Raw genomic sequence first — 22,415 nt, forward strand, 5'->3', positions numbered from 1 at the left:
CAACTGCATGCAAGGAAGTAAAACAATACAACAAAGAAATGATGCAAATGCAAACAGAAATGTGTTTTTACGAAGGTATAGTCTTTAGATTTAACAAATTTTTATAGTTTCTTGTTCATAGCACCAAAAACAATATTAAACAAAATAGGTAGAAGTTGTGCAGCCAATTTAATTTTAAGTTATTAGTAATGTTTCTACAGTGAATAATTCTTTCTAAAAGTATTATTCTGGTCTTTCACAAAATATTATGATCGTAAAGTCTATAAAAATTTTCATTTTTGTAATCCACTCTCATCATTGTTATTTATAGTTTTTTATTATTTATTTAGATGTTTATCCAAAGCCATATTTGATTATTATGAGCTTTGATAAAATATACTCTGTTGATTCTATTACTGGAGATATTCATGTCAGCACTATTAATGGCTCCAGTAAGAATAAATTTGACCATGCATCAAGATACAATGACATAGAAATTGATGTAGTTGAGAATGTGCTTTACTACATTGATGACAAAGACATCAAACGGGGAAATCTTGACTTTTCTAGAAACGAAATTTTTGCGAAAAATGTTTCTGCTCATGAAATTACAGTTGACTGGATTGATCGTCGTATCTTTTACATTGACTCCACGAACATTATCTACCAAATTTATTTAAAAAAGAAAAATACAAGTGTTATGAGGCTTCAACCAGGCTTACAATTTTCCAGCATTGCATTTGACTAAAACATGGGTAAGGCGATATTGAAATTCTTTTTATTTACTTGTTAGCGTAAAATGAATAAACTATGTCAATCTATTGGTGGGTTTTCTTAAGTAAGGTAAGTGTTTTTGTTTTTAGAGACGGTGTTTTAATTTAATAGAAAAGTTGAATTTTATAAGTCCGTATTATGGTTTGTTATTTAAAGGTTTAATAATAGAAAAAAATATCGATTTTCCAGGGAAATCAAAACTCGCTTTTTCCCGAGGGAGCGAATATTAAGTATTTTGTTGGCCATAAAGAAACAAACGTCATATAGTTCGACAGATTTTTATTAAAATCAACGTCTTTCGAAGAGATTTAGCCAGCAAAATTTTATTATGTGACTATAAGGCATTTCAAACAAACTGCAATAATGAACACGTTTTGTGTGATTATTCAGCACACACGCAGTAGAAAATAACATGCAGATCCTGAAATTTCAAAAATCGACAGCGATATTTATGTTGAGTAAGCAAAGAGCTTTAAGAAAAAAGGTAACAACGGAGGGATCAATGTTTATATATGATGAAGTCATTAAATGAAATAAAACAGAGTGGTAGAAACTGAAATAAAATATTAAATAATTACTTTGCACATAAAACTTTAATCAAATACTCACAGAGCCTTGGCTTTCCACAACCTACAAAAAAGTAGTACAACTTCAATGTGCAACTTAGTGTTGTGCATTTAATTCCATTACTGGCTTCGGCTAGCCACCTAAGAGGGCTTTTCTTTGTCAGAAAAAGCAATTTGCTTGACGCCTCCATGGTAATCATATGCTTAATAAGATATGCCCTACACAAAAGATTTCAACAAATTGGGAGCATTGTTTGTTGCTATACTGTGCTTATTTGTATACTTTTTTGAGGCAGTGTAAGAGATGTGCAACAAACTCAATACGGAATGGCAATAAATTTTTAAAATATTCACGAATGTGGTGAACGTAAAAACCTCAACTTTTCGTTTTGTAATGAAGATAAAAAGAACTACACACATTCCAACGTAGTTACATAAAAAATATAAAAATGGATTTTAGTTTTCAAAAATGTGGCAATTTAAAGAAACATAATTAACATATCAAGTTTATAGTTTTTAAAGCCTTCTTTTAATTTGCATTGAATGGCAGAGTATATTGAAAAGTCGAGAGCTGCAATCTAAGTGGCTGCACACTTCCATTTAATAAATCCAATCACACATCTAATCGAATTATCTGAATGGAAAATCATTCCACTACCTTTAGTTCATGCACAGTTTCTTAGTGTAGCTTAGGAAAACGTTAGGTCTGTAGCTGCTCCACTGATGATGAATCTGAAGATAATAATCATGTGATTAAAAAAAAATTGGCTTAAAAGCCTTGTGGAGCGAGAACTTTCTGAATATGTTATAAATATATAACGACTTTAAAATAATTTCCTCTTCTAATCAATAAATACAAGCCTTCATTCTTCGTGCAAGCCTTCACTCTAAGTGGAATGTATCCATTCCACTTAACCTCTCTTAACTTCACTAAATTTTACTTCTCAAATTCTTTATCATGTAATCCATTTGATACCGCCTACTTTAGTCGTAATTTAACACCTTTTGTAAATACAATATCTTGTCTTAAAATCTCATTATAAATTATTACTTGCCTCAATATGTTTTGAGTAAGGACGAAACGTCAGTATATATTCAATTTTACAGCTTTTGATCTTTTTCTATAGCTTTAACTAAAACTTTATGTTAGGCATTAATTGTTATCATACTACAAAAAAAATTAAATTTCACGAACACAAAAAGCCAAAAGAACGGTAATATATACGACAGAGTTTTTAAAGAGTTCGGGGCAAGGTGCAATGAACGACAAGAAGACATGGACTTTGTTGTTACTCAAATGCGTAATATATTTAAGAAATGTATTGGAGAATGCAATTATGCTGCGATGATAATCAAAACTGCCAGTTGCATCAAACATTTTCGATAAAGTAAAGGCCATAGTATTCAAGCAGTTTTTTCAGCTTGTCTAATCCAAAGATTCGTAAAAACAAGAACATGACATGTCGATAGAATCATCATTTTCATATGATAACAATAGCGCTAGCTCCAGTGTCAATCCTTTTCTGATTTTTCAGAAAAACAATGAAAAAATTTGACAATTAAAAAGAGAAGGTTAAGACAGTTTTGAAAAATCGTTTGTCCAAACAAACAGAAAAAAATTATCAACAAAAGACAATGTTTTTGAAGCTATAGCTCTTTTAAAGACATTTGTGGACAATGATTCATCCAAGGAGCTGCTACTTTTCATGCAAAATGAAACTGAAAAATTAAGAAAGCTTAAAATTGAAATGACAAAGCTTTTTCTTATATTTCTATCTACATTAAATGGTGCATATCATTTACCAACATCAAATTTTCAATTCGAACAAAATTTCCACGCACTAGCTAATTTTCAGCATTATCAATTACCAACACAATTCATTCAGCAGCCACTCCAAACTACAGCATTACTCATTCCGAAAATAATCTCAAACAATACCAATCATTATAAAAGTTATGTGAATAAACTAACATATTACATTTATTATTATATCTGAATCACATGCAATGTTTAATTACTTCATATATTTTAGTTCGGTTTTTAAAAGAGAGATTTCAAATGATAAAGGTGATCTTTTCCTGTTAGTTACATTAGCTTTATGTTGCTATATTATCAAATTTTATGAATATGTTCCATTAAACCGTCTATATATGAAGGTAAATCTGAATACTTTGACAACATCTTTGTCTAAACTAAAAAAGTATTCTATCTTTCCTTTCTTGCATATATTAGCCTGCCAATTGTTTATGCATTTCAGTACCTATAGAGAAAACTAATGTACAAAACAAATATTTTTATTAAGGTATCTATTCTTGGCAGAAAGTACTGAACGTTTCTTATGGTTATGGAGCATGACTGCAACTAAACATCATATTCTTTCAGTTTCACTTCAGTCAATAGCACATGATCTAACGCTTGACATGGCTAAAGAGAAGATTTATTGGCGAGTTTCAAACGGAAATGTTTTTTCTTGTGATTACTACTCCCATAATGTAACTGATTTTGGAACTTCGGGAGGTCCCATGGCAGTATTTGGGGATTTTATTTATATCATGACTAGTGTTGGACGACGTGTCGTTAGTGTCCATAACACAACAGATAAACTTACGAGGCGTAAATTTTTTCTTCCTGTAAACAATGGTTATCTTGATGTAGCTGTACACAGTATCACTCCTGACTCAAAAGGTAGTTAAATATTTACTAATTTGACATAATAATCTAAGACTTGCAAAACCTCCCACGCTATTGTTCATAAAATAGAAAGACGTTAAAAAGTTCAAAGTTACATTGCCTTAGTAAACAGTTGTTCTTCCTTCCAAAATTATAGAAAATTTGGTGAACATTTATTGTTTCTTATCTCATTTAAGCAAATCACTTGGGCTTGAAATCAGTCTTAAACAAAAAAAATATCCTGAAAATAGATTGCTAGACAAAAACGTCCAAATTGAGCATGTTGTGCAGTGAGCTTAAGATTTATCAAATTTCTTAAAATTTCAGAATATTGCAAAACAAAGTTTAAACTTTTACATCTTTGGATTAAACTAGATTTGAAACTTTTCATTATCTTTGTGCATGCTGTTCAAATTGAGGCGATTACGAAGTACTCTCATGGTTTTTGAGATTGATTTTTTATTTATTTTACTTTAAATAAACAAGGCAAAGCCATGCCAAAATACATGAGCTTTGACACATTTTGTGAGAACTACTGATGAATTGATAATTTTCTGAACATTTTTCAATTATCTAACTTCTTTAGTATAACCCTTATAGTGTCCCAAACAGCCAGCAAATTTGTTCATACTCTGTAAATTTTCAACATTTATTTAATTGTTTTGTTTTTACGAAATGCGTAACACCAAAAATACCAACATTGCATAACAAACTTGCTTGCTGGGTACGTGAACGTGCATACTGAATGACAAATTGTGTTCTTTGAGGAAGAATATGTTTCGTTTGAAATCCCTGGTTGATTTTATTTTTAATTTTATTGATCGATATAGCGACAGGCACTTTTCACTTTCCTTTGTGTGGACTCAACACATACTATCGTAAAATTAATGGAACATTGAACTGCACGTGTATGGAAGGATACTCAGGAGAATGTAACTCATGCCAAGGTATGGATTTATTACTGTCTTTATCAAGATTTTTAATGACGGATCATGAATAAAGAGCAACTCTGTGTAATTTTAAAACTTTGATCTTTGTTGAGAATCCTGAGCTTTTCTCTGTGCTGTTGCTTCTGTGCAAGGAATTTGCTGCATCTACATTTTACATTTAACCACATAAATAAGGCTCACAGTCACACATACAAGTTCATTATTATCAATACAATCAAGCATGAAATCAGTAATAAATTTATGAAAAGCTTCAATACATTTAAAATTTCCTCAGCACACAACATTAAAAGTGTATGGTTCTCTAAATGACAAAGCATATGTTAGCATTAACACATTTTGATTTTCTCTACCATAAGGAGAGGGTAGGTTAAGGGTTATGGTAAGGGTTAAGGTTAGGTTTAACACTCTTCCTTAAGTTAGTAATCTAGCTATGGCCCTGCTAACCTAGATACACCATATTAGACAGTCTTGAGTTTATTATTGGTTGGCTTTCGTAAACTAAGAATTCTGTAAATCCAAACTTTAAAAAGCATTTTAACAGACATGCTTCCAGAACTCCTAGAATGAGTGCACCTCAATAATATTACATCAAATGTCTTCAACCAATGGATTATAGCTTTATGAACTCTTTCCAAGAACAGACAAATATGGCCGTTGTCCGATTACTTAGTAGGCTATTTAGGCTGAATCTTACATTCCCGCGTTTTTAAAAGTCCTGTTCTCTTTAAACACAGTTTTTACTCTTTGCCATTCTAGATGAGATAAATGTTTAAAATTCCAATAATATATCCTGTTGGAACTGTACGATATACTATTTTAATATTCTATGTACAGAACTCATAAATTAGTGACTTTATCTCGTTCGAAATTTAAATTTATTCTATAATGTTTACACTATGAGTAACAAAACTGAAGCAAAGGCAATGGAGCATAAGAAACGGGAACGTCGTCAAAAGACAGAAATTTTTGGGAGAAAGTTATATCACTTAAAGTCCCACAAATTTTTCTAAGCTTACAGGCCGCGCAATTAGTCATCCGCCGCTTAGTATGGGTGGTATGCACTGATAATGTTCATTCATACATATCTTGTTAACTTTCGATGTAAGAAAATTAGGTTTTACTGTTAAGCATTCACTTCATTTAAGAACCTAAATAAGCAATATTTTTAAGAGGTACAATAAATAAGGTCAAAAAATGTATGTAAATAATGTGTAATAACGTTTTTCAGTAGATGGCATTAAATTTCTACTGGGTTTAATAAAATTTCAAATGACTTTCTTACTATTCAATTTAACGCTATTAGAGTTAGACTGGAATTTTTTTATTCCAACATAAAAAAATTTCATTTAAACACACATTACAATGAAATTGACCTTAATCTGGAAAATTAGGAATGTTATTTGAAATGGGGTAAAAATGAGCTATATTTGACAATTAACTCAAGTTCATGGACATTTTTGGTGTTATGATTTCCTTATTTTAGCATTTTTTTCTCGATTACAATATTATGGAATGAATTAGATTTTAGCCTAAAACAGACAGTTGATTATGCACAATATAAATACATGACAAATCCACATCAACACTTAACGATTATTATAACCATCCATTTAAACACGAAGGTTTCCCCTTATAATTAAAATGTCAAGTATTAGCCGGACTACATAAGCTTCACTTAAAATTTTTTTTATTTCTTTTAAAATTTCTATACAATTTTTTTAAGAATTGTATTCTTTTATACTTTACTCTGCAACTTGTGGCTACTCTACAAAACCAGCTCAAAGACCCTCCTCATTCCTTAAAAACCCTTTAGGTATTGAAAGACTTGTTTTAAAAAACACATGTCTGCAAAACACAATCCTGCCTGTTTAAGTATTTTTAGTTTTTACAGATTAAAAGTTCATATCAAATATTCTATTCTATTCGTACAAATCATTCTGAAAACAATTACTTATAATTGTTGCCTTATTTTTTTTTTCATTCGTCTAGCAAGCTGTACTTCTGATTGGTTGCATATAGAATCATCTTGTTATTTCTTCAGTGCAATAAGAGCAACATGGAATAAAGCAAGAAAACTTTGTCAACAGAAGGGAGGAGATCTTGCTGTTCCAAAGAATAATGCTGAGAATATTGCCATTTCCAGAATCATCTTGAGAAAACGCAGGGGAAGGTCATTTTATTGGTTTGTATCTCAATAGAAGTGACAATCAGTTCTACACAGTTCAAAATGGCAAGCCCAGTTTCACATTATGGTATGGGAGCGAACCTAATAATTGGGGAGGTGTAGAGGAATGCGTTGTAATTTATGACAACCATTTTAAATCTAAGTGGAATGACGTTGCATGCTGGCATCACTTTAAGTTCATCTGTCAACGTGAGAGACGTAATTTAAACTGTGAGTAGCTTCTATAATTATAAATACATTAGGTACTTTACATAAATGAACTATTTTGTGGTAAAATTGATGCATTCTTTAGTTATTGTTTTCCTGCCAAAAAATGTTAGAACTAGAGAACTCATTTGACCATGTAGCAGATTGTTGAACACTAAAAGCGAATTCTGAACTTTTTATGCAACTAAGAGTGATTCAATCATTGGCCAAAGGTGAAGTGTTAATGGCTTGAAGACAAATAATTCTCTTATCGCCAAAAATAGTTTAACATATTCAACTAATATTAATGTGGTACCAAATTTGGCCAATCTGAAAAAATGCAAGTATATCTTGGTTCATACTAAGAGATGTCAATATAATAAAAAAATGTTATGGAAGAAATGGTCACTTAAATATTAAAAATAATTGAGAGTTATGTTTAGTAATAGGTTTGCCCGGGTAAATATGTCAAAAACAGAGCCTTAGATGAAGCTTTCCCAAACTTATATAAATTCAAAAGACCTGCTTTTAGGCAATAATGAAAATGCCATACCTTCTTAGCCATTCCTATTTACATAACTTCTTTGTCCGTCACGCCCTACTGCTGATCACATTAGGTCACAAAACTTGAATATTCGCACATATATGAATTTTAACCCTCCAATCAACGTTCTACTTTTGGACCTGGTCGTAGCCAACCTACTCGTATTTAGTCTTGTTTTGTTGGTTTTTCTGTGTTTAGTTACTTAGAAAACAATAAATTTGAAAATAAACAGTGCTTGATGGAACAATGAATAAGGCTTAATTGAATAATATTTTTTTAAATTTTTACGGCAAGATGCAACGTCTCCAAATACCGCTGCTTTTCATACCAAGATATGCGTATCAATGACGACATGCTTGGATCAAATATGATTTTTCCACTTCTTGTAAAAAATTTTTCAAAGGATTTATTGCGGGTAAACCGTCGAGCTTGTTTGGTATAGATGATATGCTTTAATTTCGTATAATTTGTTAGGCAATGCATTTTCTTTTGCAAAGATAATCCAACATCTTGAATTAACAAACTCAAAATTTCCGACACTTGCAACGACAGGATAAGATAATTAATATACCCCTGTTAAGTGAATTTTTCCAAAGCTAATCTCATTGCTTTAAATGGCTAAGTTGTTTTTCGTTTTTTTTTTATTAATGATGAAAATAATTCAAAATAACAACCGTCGTAGGTACACGTCACACTTCATAATTCATAGTCCTGTTAGCTATGTAAGAACTAGGTTTGACTTATATCATAAATGCTGCCTTAGCAATCCCTCTACCCGATTTAACTTTCTTTATGTGTGGTTCTGCTTGTAGCTCTTGGTGAGCAATCATCCATCGTGTACAGTAAATGATCGTTGATTAATGTATTATGTTAATAGACTCATTCTTGTTGTCAAAAATCAAACGCAGTCTGTATGATTTACAAAAATATTTGTCTAAACGAATCTAGAAAGTTGTGTTACAACTAAATTACTAATACATATAGTCCCAAAAATCACAGATCTCACTATACTCTCATTTGTTACAGAATTTATTTGACGTTTTAGATGTTGATTTGTTCATATCAAATATTAAAATTTGAGGACAATTATGTTTTTACATTTTCGTAAAATCAATTAAGAAATATTCAAAAGTAATAAATTAAAGAAAACCTTTCATATTTATTTATTACACATCTTTAAATTAGACATAAAATTGCTTAATTTATGGTACACATTTTCAAACAACTTTATTGTGAAACATTAGATATCGGCGAATGTCAGTCTTCTCCTTGTGGCAAAAATCACTCATGCATAAATTACCCAGGCTCCTACGAATGCCTATGCTCCGTTGGATACAATCTTGACAAAACCAAAAAGAAATGTAACGGTATGTTGGTCTTTCTAGATTTTTTAAGTTATGTTGCAAGCTTACGGGACTTCATGAAAATTCTTTACTGTTGAAAACTGCTTAAACTGTTAAAATTTGGGAAATGATTGACAAGGTCTTGTGTTCAAATGCACAAACTATTAGCTAACTCAAGAAGGGCGTTTCTAGAAAGTCTCTGCTGATTAAGTGAATTAAAAGATAAATAGATAACAATTAGTGGTTTATGTTACATTGGAAATGACTTAAGCTTGTTTGAAGTGAGCATTTTATGTGAAACCAACATAAAGTTGGCATTCACTTAATTAGAATTCAATTTATAAGTAAAGACAGTGAAATGTGGTTCTGATTGGTCAATAGCTGTGTTCTCAATAGTCTGTGCAAAACAGATATGAATTCAACCAATCAAATCAATCAAAATGCAAATCGATCATAATTGCATTTTAGGGGCAAAGTTAAAACGTCTGTTTTCAATTTGTCTGTTTCACTTTATCGTTGCTTTAGAAAAGAAATAAATGATGTTTTCGTGTTTGCACTGTCTTATGCCAACCTTAGAGACGTTTTGTACGAACTTTCAAATTCTCGATCAGCTCTCAAGCCCTAACTTCCAAAGGTCTCCTCGGGGATGGCATAAGCCTGTGCAAATACATTAAACAACTTTTATTTCTTAACTAAAGGCCCCGTCATTGTGTATAATATTCTTAGGTTGTTGGTTTAAAATATGTCATCTGTCATTTGAGTTAACACATATGGTCAAAAAATTATGTGTAGTGCAAAAGTGCACTTGCCATTTTTCATGTAGCTATTGCTGAAAAGGCTAATTAATTATTTTAAGTAAAGTTTATCAATCAATCAACAATGACAACAGCAAGCACATAAAAAGAAAGTAGATTGTAGATATAGTAGGCTTAGTATTGAATTTTCAATTGAATTACTCTTGCTGCAGCATTTTCCCCTGAACTTAAGAACAATTAGTTGTTGTTACATTTCCTTATAACTTTATAGTTTCTGACAAAAATCATCTGTGGGGGAGATCATCTATGATCTAATACCTCCCTGAGATTTCCGTTTAATATAAAAAATCTTTTAGTTTATCAAGTACCATCGAGTAGGCAATCAGTTTGAAATCAATATAAAGGAAACAATATTGTCCATAGTAAGATTAGTTTTGATTACATTAGCTACCCGTCAATGGAATTTACAAAACTTTATAAAGTCTGCCTGACCCTGACATCAAAAAATGTTGGTCAAGTGATTCTAAGAATTTTTGTAATAGTAGTCTCAACAATTTTGATGTATACAAGGTTGTATGTTTCATATATGATACAAATGGTGAATGATATATGATGAATGAATATTTTGTGTGAATTTACTGAATTTTGCCCGTATTCTAAAACTTCAATCACACTCATACTCAATGATGCAACACAGAAATCACGCTCCTATAAAGTAATGGCAATTTAATGTATTCAACAATGGCATGATTTTGCCAAAATATTTCAAATTACAATTACAGCTACGCCATGAAAATTTGCGAGGGGATTTTGAAACTTCATTCTGTTTGTGTTGTTAAGTGTAAGCCTTTAAAAAACAGGCATTTGATACCAACGAATACAAGTATTCTATTTGTCGCCTTTGTTACCCATGCTATAATATCCCAGGCGATTACGATTGCAGAAGACGTACATGGGATTTTTGTTCGACGATTATTTCCTATAGTAAGTTTGTATAAATGCTCCATGACAAATGTTTTACTATCAAAACCAATAGGAGAGATTCCTGCAAAATATAGACAAAAGACCGAAGCGAAGAATTTAACTAGTCTATCTAAGGTAGATGGCTACATTTTATCGGCAAATGAAGCATGTTGAAGTTCTAAAGTTCATCGTAAAAATTTTTCTTTGTATTTTTTTTTTCAAAGTCGTAGTGTGGCATACTGCGAACGTTATTATACGAACAAAAAATAGGAAAAGGTTATACAAAAGTGAACTTAAATTTTTCTTACAATGTTTATGTATGAAATTAAGAACCTTGTAGAATTTTACTAAATTTCAAAAATATTTCAATTCGTTTTTCATTTATGCAACGAAGCGATATTTTTATTTCCCGCAATCTGTTTGGCTGCAGCGGGCATCTTTTACGATACCTAAATTATGATTCAAAAGTGATATTTTTAGCAATAAGTTGGTTACAAAGTGAAATTTAAATTTCTAAAATTGATTTAAATGCGATGTAAATTGTTCAGCGATAAAGCACAGTGTATTCAGATGAAAGTCATCATAGCAAGATTGTATTTTACTGTGGTGAAGAATAAAATTTGTAATAAAAAATCCATATTTTTTTTCAATATCAAGCTGTGTCGGCTATTTTACAACGCAAATTTCTTTATAATAAAAATAAAAAAATATGTTATTTACCGTTTAGGTCGGTTATACGGAAAAATATTTTCACAAGGTCTTAAAGGCTCCGGTAAATAATATACATTTATTTTTATCTAGCGGTCCAAAGCGATATTTTTTGATTTCCAGCAATTCGATTGGCTGCGTGAGCGGGTAGCTTTTTACGCATATTTGCCCGTGGGCACAAATGATAGTTTTTTGCAATGTTTTTGCTTGCGAATTGAAATGTAAATTTTTAAATATGATTTAAAAGCGATGTAAATTGTTGAACGCGTAGGCAGAATGTCTTAAGATGATATTTATCATAGCCAGAGTGAATTCTACTATCCAGACGAAGCAAAGTTTGTAGAAAATCCAATTTTATTCTCAACATATTTTTTTGCAATGTATTTGTTTACGAAGTGAAATGCAAATTTTACAAAATTGATTTGAAAGCGATGTAAATTGTTTAACGAGTAAGCAAGGTGTATTCAAATGAAAGTTGTCGTTGCAATATTGCATGGCAAGAGGCCATGCATTTTACTGTCCAGACAAAGCGACGTTTGCTGAAAAGCATCAAATTTTAGTCTCAACATTAAGTTGCAGACCTTGTAAAAATTTTTTTCCGTATACGGACCTCGCAGCCGGTAAATACGTATTATACACGGGCGGATCCATTTGGTGTCCAATGTGGCACTGGAAACGGTCAAAATTCACAAAAATCTTGAAATTCAGACATTAAACATATATTTTCTTAGTTTATTCAGTTTATTGAGTCTATTTTTAACCAAAACACTAAAAACACATGAAATGCACTTGCTGACGTACTCAAAATTCGGATTTAAGCGACAGATTTTATAAATCATCGTATTATTACGCCGTTTAGATTTGTCTAATGTAATCCAATTATCCTAAAAAACGTAACTCGATTGCTGTTCGGAGTCCAGTTTTGCTGTTACAGTAGTATACAGAGCGTTGCCGCTGGCGCACTTCACCTTGAGAAAGCATTGCCGCTGGCGCACTTCAACTTGAGAAAGCGTCGTTTCTAGCGCACCTCACAGTTTGAGAAGGATTATAAACAAATCTAAGCGCCCCAGCCCTAGCTCACTTACGTACTTCTTGTAATTATGCTAGCATAATTACAGCGAAGGTCAACCCAGGACAACGGCAGGAGCCAAAGACGGCGCAGCCGGCAGTCAGGGTCTATTATTTAGAGAGATATACTCTCATAGAGTAATCCAAATGTCCAGCCATGAGGCAGGGCAAGAACAAGTGTGCGTGGTTTCTACCCGGAAAGCTCACCACATGTGGGCGAAGCTCCATAGGTGAATACTGTGGACTTCATATGAAGCGATTAAGGGAAGGCGGGGACATCCACAACCATGTCGTAAGTGTGGCGTCGGAATACAGGCAGAAACTATCCTTTGTCAAGCCTGCGGTTCTGATAGGGTGCATCATAAGCTCGTTATAAACAGAAACAAGCAAGAAAGAGATTTGCTAGAGTACTCGCCGAATTAATTTCGATTTAGAGAATTATCTCGCGTAAGATATAGCATTAAAATTTGCGACACTTGAGATGAATACTGTCGAAAACTTCTGCAACTATATGACCAAGTAATCAGCGGACACGCGCTGAACGACTCTTTAAGGCTCTTCAACCTCTTGCTGACCCGACACCCATGCAAAGAAATGTCACTCCGCCTATCCCAAAACCGCGAAAGCGCATGCCTATCCCAAAACCGCGCAAGCGCAGGCCCGCCAAGCCTACTGATGATGAGATGAACACATCAATGAGTTTCTGGCTGAATTTATAAACCACGACGCCCCACAGGGCTACTCCACCACCTACGGAACTTAAGTGGGATGAAACGAAGGATCTGAGAGCCTGGAAAATGCAGGTGCCGAAGGGGCATCCCTCCGAACGCAACTTTATGGCTATCCTCAAAAACGCCCAACCCTGCATCAAACGCAAACTCGTTGAGGAGCTATTAGCTCTACGAGGAGTTAAGTTCCAGTTGGCTGTAGAAGTTGAGCTTAGGAACGATGAAGCAAATGGTATTGAAGTTTTTCAATCACCAGTGCTCCTCACAAAGCAGATGACGCTGCTACAGACGCATGAGATTCCGCAAGCCCTACATGAAGCCTTCCCAACAATCCTGGAGAGATTGGAAAAGTTCACTCGGGAAGGGTCTGGGTGGATAGTGGGTCGTGTGAAAACACTCTGTCTTGACATTGCTCACTATCAGCCTTTACGCGGAGGATCATACCTTCCTCTCCCCACCGCGGTGAAGAATAAGAAGGCGATCGTCAACGTGAAAAACAAAGACGACGACTGCTTCCGCTGGTCTCTGTGGGCTGTGCTGTTTCCTGCAGCTAAAGAACCGCAACGGGCGGGCAAGTATCCCACTGAAGACGGCCTTGACTTTGCAGGACTGAGCCCACCCACACCACTCTCCCAGCTCGAACGAGTAGAGCGTGAGAATGACCTTGCTATCAACGTGTACGAGTTGGAAGGCGGCGTCGTTCCTTGCCGTCTAAGCAAAGTAGAGAGAGCTCGCAAGACTGTGACTCTCTTCCTCGTCTCGGATTCGAAAAGTCCTGAGAAACACCACTACACTTGGATCAAGAACTTCAACCGCCTTCTCAACCAGAGTGGCCACCATCAGCTGCACTTCAGTGAGCGTTGCCTTTATGGCTTCACCAGGCAGGATTTGTTGGAAGAGCATAAGCCTGAATTTTGAGGCATCAACCAGGCCGCGGTTGCCATCAGAATGACAACCCCCGGAACAAATGACAAAATCCGCTTTGAGAACTACCACAAGCAGCTCAAAGCGCCCTTCATAATCTACGCAGACTTCGAGAGCCTGGTTCGTAAGACCGAGGGCCCCGCGCTTAACCCCGAAAAGAGCGGCGCCCAGCAAACTTCAGGACACGAGACATGCGGCTACTTATTCATAGTCGTTCGTTTGGATTGAGGAACTCAGCCGCCGCAGCTCTAACGAGGGCCCGACGAGGCCAAGCATTTCCTGGAAGCGCTCCAAGAAGAAGAGTGAAAGATAAAGACAGTGTTGGCTGACCCCGAGACTATGCACATGACAGGAAATGACTGGGGTAGCCACAAGAAAGCCACAAATTGCAACGTCTGCAGCAAGCCCCTCGAAGGCAATTACGTGCAAGACCACTGCCACATTACTGGCAAGTACCGAGGTGTGGCCCACAATAAGTGCAACCTGAAGTTGCGGCTCAGCTCCAAGACGAGAACCATAAAAATTGTCTTTCAAAACCTGCAGGGCTACGACAGCCATCCCATCATGCAGACTATTGCAAAGACTGAAGGAAGGTCACCTGCATTCCCAACAGGTGCATTCCCAACGCCGAGAAACACATCTCATTCAGATTCGGCCGGCTCCGATCCGTCGAAAGCGCCCAGTTCATGCTCTCAAACCTGGATTGGCGAATACCATCACTTCTACCTTCGGACCGATGTCTTCCTCCTTGATGACGTCTTAGAGAACTTCCGAAAGCTGTGCCTAGAGCGATACCGGCTACACCCGGCCCACTATTACACGAGCCTGGGCCTAAGCTGGGCTGCTCTCCTCAAGCACACAGGGGTGGAGCTGGAGCTGTTCACCGACATTGACATGCATCTCTTCATCTAGAAGGGCCTGCAAGGTGGAATCAGCATGGCCAGCAGGCGCTTCGCTAAGGCCAACAACACCAAGGTGCCAGACTACGATCCGGGGAGGCTCCAAAGCTGGATCCAGTACTACGACGCCAACAACCTGTACGGCTGGGCCATGTCGCAGCCGCTGCCAAAAGGCGCGTTCGAGTGAGTCGCCCAAGACGATGTGAAGACGGCCCTAAACCAGCCTGTAGATGCAGAGAAGGGCTACATTCTCAAAGACGATCTGGAGTATCTAGAAGAGCAGCACGACGGGCACAATGCCTATCCGTTAACGCCAGAACGCCTAAAGGTCGACAATGCGTGGATCTCGGATTACCAGCAAAATCTCCTCAAACATATGTATGGGGGTGCGTCTCACGAGGTCAAAAAGCTGGTCCCCAATCTGCGCGACAAGGCCCGATACGTCTTGCACTATCGGAATCTGCAGCTCTATCTGCAGCTTGCATGCGCCTGAAAAAGATCCACAGAGCGCTCCGCTTCGATCAAAGCCCATGGATGGAGCTCTACATCCGGAAAAACACCGAACTCCGGAAGAAGACAAGAGTGACTTTGAAGTAAACCTCTACAAGCTACTGAGCAACATTGTGTTTGGCAAGACGATGGAGAACTTCCAAAAGCCTGTCGATGTGAAGCTTCTCCGGCCAAGCGAGACAGAGAGACACCGCAAACTTATCACCAAGCCGACATACAATCGGCATCTCATCTTTGGCGATGAAGGAGACCTCGCAGCCGTTCACATGAACAAAAGCAGTCTGCTGCTCAACCGGCCTGTGTTCTTGGGCACGAGCATTTTTGACCTATTGAAGCATCTGATGTACGTCTGGTACTACAACCATCTCAAGGTGCTGTACAGGTCGTCAGCAGAGCTCCTCTACAGCAACACCGACAGCCTTGTGCTCGAGATCCAGACTCAGCACTTGTACGCCGACATGAAACGCAACGCCGTTTAATACGACAACATCGACTACCCCAAAGACCTTCCGCTGTTCAGCACAGCCAACAAGAAAGTGCTGGGGAAATTGAAGGACTAGTGCGCTGGGGCGTCTATCGCTGAATTTGTGGGGCTCATGCCCAAGATGTACTGTATCATGAAAGCCGATGGTCTGGAGAAGCGCAAGGCCAAAGGTGTTAAAAAGGTCGTCGTGAAAAAGCATATCAGTCATGCCCATTACAAAGAGGCGCTATTTGAAGCAAAGCGCTTCCGCTACGGTATGGATATGCTGCACAGACGCGGGCATCAGATTTTTCGGCGAGGATGTCAACAAGACATCGTTGAGCATGCTGGACACGAAGCGCTGGATTGCAGCCGATGGGAACTCTACCCTTGCATGCGGGCATAGGGAAGCCGGTGCCGCAGGCGAATAAATAACAAATGCGTAATTATGCTGATAATTAATTCTGATGTGATAATTACAGTAGAAGAGCTGCTCCACGGCTAAGCGTTAGGTAGTACATGGTAGTGAAAGCCTTCATAAAAGTCGTGACAGCACCCCATTGACTAAGCCGGCGGTGTTTTGGTCCCAAAGGGCACCACTTGGAGCTCCTTGCGTACAATCGCGCTATAAGGCCCATCGCTAAAATAATACAACACAGGCTTTCCAACCTCAAACAGCCAGCTCGACCTGATAGGAGATCACACTACATAAGGATCGGTCGCCCTACGCCGTTCTCCACCCTTAAGTTCGCCAGGCGCATACAAATACCGCACCATAACATCCGATGGCAAGCGTCGCTCTTTGAAACCAACTGGACGAAGCGCCAGCGCAGCGGTTTTGGCCTTAATTCTCTTATTCCGAATAGCAAGAGAGGGCTTTTCGCCTTTCAAACGGGTAGTTTCATTATTGAGCGCTTTAACCACCTCAATTAATCTTGATACCCATTCTTTGTTCCGAGTTCCGAGCTAAGCCAGATCGCGATGATACTGGTAACCGAACAGTCGCTCCGCCAAAAATCGGTTAAATCTTTCTACGATTCCCTCTCTATGAACTCCAACCTTACCCCGTCGAATTGTGACACCATTTTTATCACACGCTTTTTGCACAGCCCCCGAAACTCCAAACCAGATTCGACGTGTAAAACTTTAGTCCTTCGAAGAGGCCCACGGGCATAAATAGACTCTAACGCCTTCCCAAGCTGAGTCGCTGTCTTGTCTGTGATTGCCTGGGCCTGTTTATACGGACTTGCTACGTAGACGACCGTCAATGCTTATTTGAATGTGCGTCTTCCGACTCGATCGTGAGTCAGATACAAGAGGTCGGCCTGGTGGACCTCATTCGGGGTGCTGTTGTCAAACTTAGGACGGGGGATAGTACTTCGCGCTGGTGCGGGAAAGTAGATCTGCCAGATGGCCCGTTATCAATTCATGAGCCTCGCCAGCTTCTTTTGCCAGATTTGGGATAGCAGCAATGCGCGCCAGTACCCGGCAGGAATGTAGTACGCCTCTGCGAGGCGTTTCTAAACGCTTCCGTCCGTAGAAACGATTATTTTCCTTCATTACGACGAGATTCTTTAGGAAAGAAAATTAGAAACAGCACTACCACATACACCACAGCGCCCTGCAAGTCTGGGGTTAGCCGTTATGGTTTACAACTATACCACTTATAACTGGTTGCAATCTTATGCAACGCATACAAAACGCGACCGTCATTTTCACTTGACTATGTTTTAGTTTGATGTGTTATGTTCACCAAGCTTTTCCGATTTTATCAATTTTATCCGCGGCTTGGATTGCCAAATCAATAGTATTAATTTCGAATGGAAGCGCACTATTCAAACCTCTAATTCTTCCTCCTTTTTTATCCAGAAGTTCACTTTTAGAAAGAAACTAGGAGACGCCTTTGTCACAGAGTCGGCAGCGCTCCGTGAGCCTAGGTTGGTTTTTTGTAGATTCGATTTTTCCGTTGACAACAAGTTGTTGTTTCTTACAGTACAAACAGTAAGCGATGGCCATCTCTATATAATGCACAAAAATTTAGTCTGATGTAAAAATTGCATCGCGATGTTAATTATTAGCGCGCTCTTAGAGTTTCTCTAGCAAACCGTTTTACCATACGCTCGTTATGCGCAGAAGGGCGCGAATCGATATCTAACAGAATATCTGTCGCAGACCGATTGTGAACCCAATCGTGTAAGAAGAGAAGGCAGTACCACCCACACATAATGGATTGCCGATCTTGTATCTCGTTGCAAGAATAGCAAACAACAAGTTTTGACCGTTCCATCCACTTTTAACTACGTCAGATGGTGGAAGGCCGAAGCTGTCAAAGTAATTTACACAGAACTCATCAGCAAAGGCGCAAATCCAGTGAGTCCCACCTCCGTCGAGAAAGTCTTGTAAGTTGATTATAACACTTTCTTCAGCTTTAAGAGGCTCTTTAGGAAGCATGTCTTTTAAGAAAACCCACTTAAAACCTTTAGCCACTGCTTTTAGATTGCCATTTACTATACGATTGATATCTTTGTTTGATAGCGGCTTCCACTTCCTCCCGCGTCAATGCGTCCCTGGGAGGTATACTCCTTCCTCCGACGTTTCTAATCCAAGGATTTTTCCGAGGACAGGCGCTACGATGGGAGCAGATATACCTGCGAGCAAAGAACCAAGGAATCCACCTTTTTTGCGCGCACGTCATGGCTGTAATCTGACTCTTAGACAATTTTAGATCGATTCCAGATCCTTTGGATCTTGCACCCATTATTCGCTTGATCTGTGTATTAGTAAGCATAAGCATATCAGGGCCTTCAAGAGCGCTGTTGGTAATTCGCAAAGTTACTCCACTTTGGTCTCTAACTGCTTTTGCCAAGGTAGTTTTCTGATCTTTTGGAAGTTTAACACCGTGAACTGTGTATCCAGAACGACCTTTCTTAACAGAGCTACTACCGAAACCAAGAAGACTGTTTTTATACTCAAGTCCATTAAATGGTGTAATACCTCTTTTTCTAACTATACCACTACCAGCAACTGCTTTTTTGCGTGCTGCCGGTAATAACACCTGATATAGCTGCTAGGCCTAGAGACGGTAACACTTTTGGTATGAGTTTAATGACCGTAGGTATGAGTTTTTCGACAAGATTTCTAATAAAGCTATCACCTTCTATACTTCTTGACCCAAGAAGATAAATACCAGCGCCTTTAAGCTCCTGAGAGATTATTCGCACCATGGCTGGTCCGAGAGCTTTAACGAATATTGCGTTATCAATGTCCGACATTTTGTGCACATGCAAAACAATTTGCGTATATAAACCGAAAAAATTTTATTTATTTCTTAAATTTCTAATTAATTCTGGTGCGAAGTAATCGGATTAAACGTAATATATCACATCAGACTAATCATCACATCAGACAAACAGACTAAACCATTATGTTCACTTTACCGTTAATCGCATTAAGCCGAAGGAAACGCTCGCTAAGCACGAAGCAGTACACGTGGTACGCCTGTTCACCACCGCACTGAATAGCGCACACTTTGCCTTACCAGCAAGGCCCACGAGGTTTCCAATCAATGACCCCCCCGGAAATTTTTCGACGAACTATACCACGTCTAGTCATAGGAACTATCATTTTGCCTAGTATATTATGTATGGAAAATAAGCCATTATGGCAACAGCTTCTGAATCGGAATCCGCTTATGAGCGTGTATGATCACATTTTTGGACGGATGTTTAATATGTAAGTTACTTTCTCCCCATTTAAATCAATCTTATTTCCTAACTGATCAGTGATTTCCATTCTCACTTTATTAATAAGGCTAGTTTTTATGAGTGGTAAGTAGGTTGGTGGACTAGGACTTATTTCCAACAAACGTCACGGTCCTTGGTTTGGAGTAAACGATTTAATAACATCACTACGATTCCCGTTTACTATACTTGAATTAATAAGCGAGCAGTGAATATGGATCTTCTGTACATCTGTAATGTTAATTCGATTCTGACTTAAAGTATTTCCTTTAGTAATATCATCTCCAACCACAGCAAACCCAAGAATAAGGCCCATGCTGTTATCTGTGTCAAAGGAAACTACAAGGTCACCTTTAATAGTAATCTTAGATTTAGATGTGGGAATATTTACTGAGAGCACAAAGGGTGGATCACGTCTTGCGGTTTCATCTTCATGTGCGAACTTTACCCCCAAAGCTTCCATAGCATTTTCAATAACTTGATTGATATCGGGAATGTTGTAAGCGCCTGGGCGTATTGTGATTTTTCGCCGTTGAATTGGAGTCTGTTTAAGCTCTCCTCTCTGTGCACCATCAATATCACCATAGTTTCCATTTCTAATCTCAAACTCAAGCTGATTGTTTTTAGTAGTGATATTTTCTCACGAATTCCACAAACTAGCTTCAGTAAGAGCCACTTGATATTTTTTATATGTTTGTATATATATTTTTTATATGTTGATATTTTTTGTTAGCCTCTTAAAGGTATAGGTGGCCTAAAGCCAATTTGAAAGTCATTCGCTTCTCCACCGTGCGCCGCAATGGCTCTTTTTGAGTCTATCTCAATGCTAATTTCGTCTTCTAATACTTCAGTCATTATGGTTATATCGACAATGAACAATAGCTCTGTATAATATATAAGAAGGAAATTTTTAACGCACGTATTTCTTTCTAATTTTTCGGTAATAACTTTTCGATATCGCACTTTCGTCTAGCTGTTTTGTTAGAATCGCTTCAATATCGTTTTTCAACTCAAGAGGGTTATTACCAGCCTCTACAGACTTGCAGGAAAGGTGAAGGCGGTTGATAAGCTCTGATGGGCTATTATAATAGTGCACTCCAGTTTCTGTTCGTGTTATTTTAAAGAGTCGTTTCGGGCGACTTCTTCTTTTTTCTTTTAGAACATTGTAACGTTCAAGGTTTTTTTACATAGCTCTCGGTTAGCTGGAGAAGCGGTTCTTCTTGTAGACGGGCCAATAGATTTTCCTAGATTTTCAAAATCTACGTCGTTGATATACTCACCAGCCTCCAACTGATCAAGCAAATTTGAATTCTCTATAGCCTTCCAAGATTGTTTGTCATTTGTTAAAAGGAGTAGATCATCTAGCCGTTGGGCAAGCTGCTGTTGAGTGTCCTCAACCGCTTGAGTGACTTCTTGCACCCTTCAATTTCCTTTGTCTTGTTTTTGTTAATAGCTTCTGCTACAGATTTTTCAGCATCAACAATTGGTTCAGACGCCCTTTCAAAGAATTCTCCTTCGTGCTGTCGAGACACTTTGAAATCGACTTGGCGCCACTTGAGTTCCGCGCGTTTTTTTACAAACTCTTTGACTAATTTTTCGCGCTCTTCCATAGATGCAACTGACCTGAACATACTAGAACTTCAATCTCAAGATAGATGAAGATAGATAAATGTTTTTTATCTTACCATATAATAGGACAAAAAAATGGGCGACCCATATGGTTTTTGACCAAACTGTAATATGTTATAGCTTTTCTCGTAATATCATTAGTCCAATGGTCTTCCTCCTCGATATTTTGCATGTACGTAAATACTTTCACTGAGCTGTTTTTTATGCACAAATTGTATAAAAAAATGTAAAGATTTTCCATTATTTATCAATTTATTTTATTCAATATGGTCTCATACATCATTGAAAATTTACGTTGCTTACGACACTACAACAGGACACTATTAAAGAAACAGAAAATATTTTCCGAGTTTCTGTAGAGTTTTAACACATGCAAGAAAGGGAGAAATGAATACTTTCATAAGCAACTTCAAGTTTTTCCAAATTTCGAAAGTGTTTCTATCAATAAATACGAAAAGTATAAGATGTCATATACTTCTGTTATATCATAGGCTTTTGTAAACAACATGAAAAGACTAATATATAGATTTTAATAACAAATAGTCTTTATTTTTGTCATTAAAATTTCCGCAAAACCACAAAACCTGTCAGTTTATTGCCTAAATAAATTTCTCGTGCATTACAGAACAATGGCGTTTGATCGCAGGCTCATTGAAACAGATTGATCATGGTCTTTCTGTTGGTGTGTGGGGTGTGAACCGCCATGACAATATTTACCGCCTTAACAAAAATTATTCATGGACTCAAATTTCTGGAAGACTTAAACACGTTTCTGTTGGTGCAGCTGGTGTTTGGGGAGTAGATAAACACGATAACATTTATTATAATTG

At 37.2% G+C, this 22,415-nt stretch overlaps 1 protein-coding gene across 1 annotated transcript; it reads left to right on the plus strand.

The window, feature by feature from the left end:
• The first annotated feature begins 3,706 nt into the window (after window positions 1-3,706).
• Window positions 3,707-22,413, plus strand: LOC124454742. The gene is made up of 5 exons (XM_047005507.1): window positions 3,707-4,005; window positions 4,821-4,937; window positions 6,930-7,335; window positions 9,100-9,222; window positions 22,211-22,413. Exons 1-3 carry the CDS (start codon window positions 3,741-3,743, stop codon window positions 7,136-7,138), a joined length of 591 nt encoding a protein of 196 aa, XP_046861463.1. The 5' UTR covers window positions 3,707-3,740; the 3' UTR covers window positions 7,139-7,335; window positions 9,100-9,222; window positions 22,211-22,413.
• Window positions 22,414-22,415: the final 2 nt, after the last annotated feature.

The sequence above is a fragment of the Xenia sp. Carnegie-2017 genome, unplaced genomic scaffold (assembly GCF_021976095.1).
Source record: "Xenia sp. Carnegie-2017 unplaced genomic scaffold, XeniaSp_v1 HiC_scaffold_3, whole genome shotgun sequence".
Classification (NCBI taxonomy): domain Eukaryota; kingdom Metazoa; phylum Cnidaria; class Anthozoa; order Malacalcyonacea; family Xeniidae; genus Xenia; species Xenia sp. Carnegie-2017.

What these genes read in the sequence shown, in the direction of transcription:
- LOC124454742 (XM_047005507.1), top strand. Translation starts at nt 3,741, where the DNA reads ATGGCTAAAGAGAAGATTTATTGGCGAGTTTCAAACGGAAATGTTTTT. An exon ending in TATCACTCCTGACTCAAAAG is followed by an intron (nt 4,006 to 4,820) that starts GTAGTTAAATAT and finishes TGATCGATATAG; the next exon opens with CGACAGGCACTTTTCACTTT. An exon ending in AGAATGTAACTCATGCCAAG is followed by an intron (nt 4,938 to 6,929) that starts GTATGGATTTAT and finishes TCATTCGTCTAG; the next exon opens with CAAGCTGTACTTCTGATTGG.